At 38.1% G+C, this 5511-nt stretch overlaps 1 protein-coding gene across 1 annotated transcript; it reads right to left on the reverse strand.

Annotated features, from left to right (window-relative positions):
* Positions 1-1864: 1864 nt before the first annotated feature.
* Positions 1865-4935, reverse strand: LOC145588670 (uncharacterized). The gene is made up of 2 exons (XM_081645284.1): positions 4029-4935; positions 1865-3873 (listed from the first exon to the last, which is right to left on the reverse strand). Exons 1-2 carry the CDS (start codon positions 4933-4935, stop codon positions 1865-1867), a joined length of 2916 nt encoding a protein of 971 aa, XP_081501410.1.
* Between the last annotated feature and the right edge of the window lie 576 nt (positions 4936-5511).

The raw sequence follows: 5511 nt of genomic DNA on the forward strand, positions 1-5511 counted from the left end.
TTAAAAATCCTCAAGCTTTCCTCTCTTTCATTTTACTATTCTATTAATTTACAGCAAGATTCCTTAGTCTATAGCATAGTAAAATTTAACATGAACAATGATCTTGCATTTAGTATTACGTAAAAATTATACTTACATATGCATCAGCCACTTCCTTAGTTTTGGAGTTCGGGATGTATCTTTTACCAGTTGCCTTGTCCTTCCTATGCATTGCACATAACCAATTATCACCTCGATTGATTTCAATGGTAATTTCTTTGGTTTTTTCCTTGCATGATTTCGACGATGTGGATTTGCGAGACGGATAAAAACCCTCCTCAATCCAAATCTTTCTGTTGTCCTCGTAGTTTCTCTGCCCCATTCCATGATGATGTATATTCATACTCGCACTCTTCTGGGCCTTCTCTCGCTTTGCCTAATCATGAATTTTGTTTTGGTTAAATTCAATACTTTATTTATTAAATTGCCAATAAATTAAAATAATGATATTACCTTTGCTGTATCGGACATCTTTGTTTTTTTAAATAATTTCCAATCTCCTTCGTTTATGTGTCTGTAAAGTTGGTATGGCTCGCGACCTTCCTCTTGTTTGGACTTTTTTCGCGTGAAAATTATCCAGCCAGACACTAGTTTAGCTTTAAAATCTCCAAATCTCTTAGCTACTGCACTTAAAAACACCTTTTTTTATCTCTGGATCATCAGGTATATGGAATTGGGCCTGTTAGGAATAATAATATAAGTGGAGAAACACATTAGTTAATCATTTACATTAAGTTATTCACATTTGCAGTATAACAGCAGCCCTATTTGCATAATTCAGAGGTGACAATATTAAATTTTAGATAACTAGTTAATAAAAGGTGATAGCTTTTGAATTAGAGTTACCTCTGTCTCTTGCCACAAAGTATTCTTTAAACCTTCACTGACAGTAGTACCCCATTCCCAATTGATGTTCAGCTTGCGTATACACAAGCCAAGCTGCTGACCATACTTAAACCTCCATTTCCCAGTTGGACGCAAAAAACGATCAAATTCAAGGTGCATGGGTTCATTCACTCTTAAACCTCTAGTCGGACATCTTCCTTTACCAGTGCCACGACCTCTTCCTGTACACATCCCTTTCTTAGCATTTTTCACAGCTTGATGGGTCATATTTGCAGCAGTAGAAGGTGTTGCAATTGTCATAACGACATCAGACACAGAAGCCGCATCAGCCATCCTTTCATAATTATCAAACATTTGCTCTAATTCATCATTAGCAATGTCCTCTGGTTCACCCTTATCAACCTCTACTTCAACATCATACTCGGGATCACTCTCAGATTTATCAGACAATTCTTCGTCATCATCAGCTTCCATATCACCATCAAATTCAGCATTACAAGCCATGATCCTTAACCTACGAGTGTACAAAAATAATCAGAAACACCTCACAACATCATAGGTAAGAAACTGGAAATACAAAAGAAGTTATTTTTGAGGAATTGTATGTGGCTGAGATTAGCCTCCAATTCCATGTTACTGTTAGACATATGATGTGAAATTCATATTTTGTGCTTGAAACTAACTCATCAGGATTAGTGTTTGAATACAATTTTTTTAAAAAAAGCACTAAAACTGGCAGAGAGGTAAGATAATTCAAATGCAGAGGTTTGCTAGACCAATTTGAAATACATAGTAGCTGAAGTACACAATAACTACAACACAGAAACAAGCTGAACTGTCAGCGACACTAAAATACACAAAATAGCATCTGAAGTACTTAATAACTACATTACAGAAACATTAAGAACTATCACTGACACTAAAATACACAAAATAGCAACTGAAGTAATAATGCTCTATGATCAACAGAAACTGATCATTAAGGTTCTTCGACAGTAATGCCTTCTTGGTGATCTACGCGCATATAATTAGTGTCAACATCTAGTCCTTCTGGTACATGAAAATCTGGAATTGAGAATGGTGGCGTGTCATCAAACTTATCATACTCTTCTTCATCATCTACATCACCTATCCCAAGAATGTATCTCTTCCCTTGAACAACAACATACCATTCATTGTCAACGATGTCCCTTACGTAGAACACTTGTTTAGCTTGTGATGCTAATATAAATGGCTCTGCAGTGTCACGGAAACGACTCTTTTTCACTAAAGTGTAATTGAATGGTCCATCCTTTTTCACACCACGTCGCCCTTTATCAGACCACTTGCATTGAAATAGTGGAACTTTGAATTCTGTGTAATCAAGCTCCCAAATTTCTTGGATTACTCCATAGTATGATAAGGTCGCATCAATTGGGGACTTATCCTTGGCACTTGAAAATTCTCTAGAAGAAGCAACAACCGTAACGCCACTATTTTGCACGGTCCTTGACTTTTTATCTTGGCGTTCAGTATAGAAACTATATCCATTGATGTCATACCCTTCATAAGAGCGTATAGTTTCTTGAGGACCATATGCTAACCATTTGATTGTTTCAGAGACGATGTTTCCTGTTTCAGACAACTCATGCATCACTTCATCACGAAACCAATCAACAAAAAGGCGATTATGTTCTAACATCAGGGCCCTTTCACCTTTGGAAGGATTTTTTGATCTCAACTCACTCATATGCTTGTCAAGGTAAGGATGAACCTCCGTAACATGATGTAATACAAAGAGGTGAGCTTGCATATACTTGTCTGGAGGGGCGAATATATCTTTACCGCCAACTGTACTCTTACCATCAAGCCTCCCTTCATGTCGAGATTTTGGGAGTCCAATAGGTTGTGCTCTGGACACAAACTCAGCAATGAAGTTACCAACCTCCTCTGCCACCGTCCCTTGAACAATACAAGCTTCCGGTCGAGCTGGATTCCTCACCTTATGTTGCATGAATCCCATATGTCTTTCAAATGGGTAAGCCCATCTCATAAAGACCGGACCACAAAGCTTAATCTCTCGAACTAGATGAATGACCAAATGAACCATTATGTCAAAGAAGGAAGGCGGGAAATACATTTCAAATTGACACAATGTTACGATGACCTCTGATTGCAAACTATCTAACTTTTTCAGATCAAGTACCTTATTGCATATAGTATTGAAAAATGAACAAAGTCTCGTGATGGCATCTCTAACATGCTTAGGCAATATCCCACGAATAGCAATCGGCAAGAACACTTGCATCATGACATGACAATCATGGGATTTCATGCCAACCAATTTCAAGTCGGTCTTAGAGATGAGTCTTTTAATGTTGGATGAATATCCACTAGGAACCTTTACGTCATAAAGGCATTCACAGAATTTCCTCTTCTCCTCTCGAGACAATGTATAACAAGCGGGAGGCAAATACGATGAGGTGCCCTTTCCTTTCCTTGCATTTTCCTTAATCACGGGCCATAACTCTGGTCGAATCTTCATTTCCATCATATCTTTGCGAACCTTTACCCCATCTTTTGTCTTGTTTGGAATGTTAAACAATGTACCGAGGATGGCATCACACACATTCTTTTCTATATGCATGACATCCAAACAATGTCTAACAGGTAAATGTTGCCAATATTCAAGCTTCCAAAACATTGACTCCTTCTTCCAAATGACCTCGGGATCGGTGGCTTTATTCGGTTTCCCAAACACCGTTTCAATGCCTCTAACTCGATCATAAACTTCTGTTCCCAATAATGGCCTACGAGCTATCCCCTCTTCTACCTTACCATTAAATGCAGCTTTTTTCTTTCGGTAAGGATGCATCCTATCAAGGAACTTTCGAGTAGCTCTATATACATACTTCCCAGAATTTGGCAAATAGGTAGATTCTGTATTGTCTTCACATATTGGACATGCCTTCTTTCCCTTGATCTTATACCCTGATAGATTACCATAAGCTGGAAAGTCATTGATTGTACAAAAGAGCATAGCTCGCAAGGTAAAAGATTCATTACAATGAGCATCAAAACCGAGATTCCTTCGTCCCACATTTTTTTCAAATCATCGATATCAGCAAGGTAGACATCAATATCGTTTCCGGGCTGCTTGGGACCTGATATCAGCAACGACATCATCATATATTTCCGCTTCATACACAACCAAGGAGGAAGGTTATAAATAACCAAGAGAACTGGCCATGTGCTGTGTTGTGTGCTCAAACTACCAAATGGATTCATTCCATCCGTACATAGGGCAAGCCTAAGATTCCTTTCTTCTTTGCCAAATTCTGGAAATTGATTATCAATAAGAGCCCATTGTGGAGAATCTGCCGGGTGTCTTAGAAGTCCATCTTTCTTCCTACGATCAGCATGCCACCTTAAATTTTTTGCATCATTCTTTATTGAAAACAATCGCCGAAACCTTGGCATTATAGGCATATACCAAAGCACTTTAGCAGAAGGGCCTTTACTTCCCTCCCCGGATTGAACTCCATCGGGAAACTTGTAACGAGACTTATGGCACCGAGGACAATTATCCAAATGTGCAAATTCGTTTCGATACAATACACAATCATTCGGACAAGCATCTGTTTTCTCATACTCCAAACCAAACGGGCACATCAACTTCTTGGCATAGTAGGTCGACTTAGGCAATTCATGACCCTTCGGAAGCATATCTTGCATCGCTTCCAGCAAGGATGTAAAGCTTGTGTCAGACCAACCATGCTTTGATTTCAAGTTGAATAAGGTTAGCACGGCGGATAACTTGCTATATGCTGTACATCCAGGGTATAATTGCTTCTCAGCTGCTTCAGACAATTTCTCAAATAAATGAGGCCGTTCATCAAATTCATGTTGTGCCCCCTTTATCATTTCTTCTATATTGTCTTCCTCAATGTCATACTCCTCATCAACATAAACCTCATCAAAGTCATTATCCTCATCTAGTTCAGACCCATTATCTTGTACCCCAACAATCTCATCATCATGAACATGTGGATGTTCAAGTTCTAGTTCCATTCGGCATTAGATTGCACATATCTCTCATGCATTGAATGTAATGTAGAATTTCCCCTGAACACTCCACTCTCACCGTGCCATAACCAATCATGATATTGTTGCCGAAATCCACGTAGAATAATATGGTCCCTAAGTGTGGTTATATTTTGCACCTTTTCAACATTTTGGCAATCGACGCAAGGACAATAAAATTCATCATCCTCTATGCTAGATTGATGATCTAAAGCACATTTGCAAAATTCCTCTACCCCACTCAAGAACTCAATCGAATTTCGTGGACCATACATCCAACTTCGATCCATTTCTACAGTCCAACCACTACAAACACAATATTTTTGTAGAAGTAATATGTTAAAACATGGGAACAAATTCATCATATTTCAAACATAACCACAAGTAAGTTTCAATGGACATATAAGCTTATGCAATTTTTACCAAACATAACATTTATTTTTTAGAAGCATATATATAATTAATACATAATACATAGCCACTTGCAATAACCATGTCATAGAAATAGTAGCTCACCAAGAATTATAATAAATATGCGCATGACCAATACAAACCTATAAAGGA

The sequence above is a fragment of the Chenopodium album genome, chromosome 17 (genome assembly GCF_948465745.1).
Source record: "Chenopodium album chromosome 17, dcCheAlbu1.1, whole genome shotgun sequence".
NCBI classification, from domain to species: domain Eukaryota; kingdom Viridiplantae; phylum Streptophyta; class Magnoliopsida; order Caryophyllales; family Amaranthaceae; genus Chenopodium; species Chenopodium album.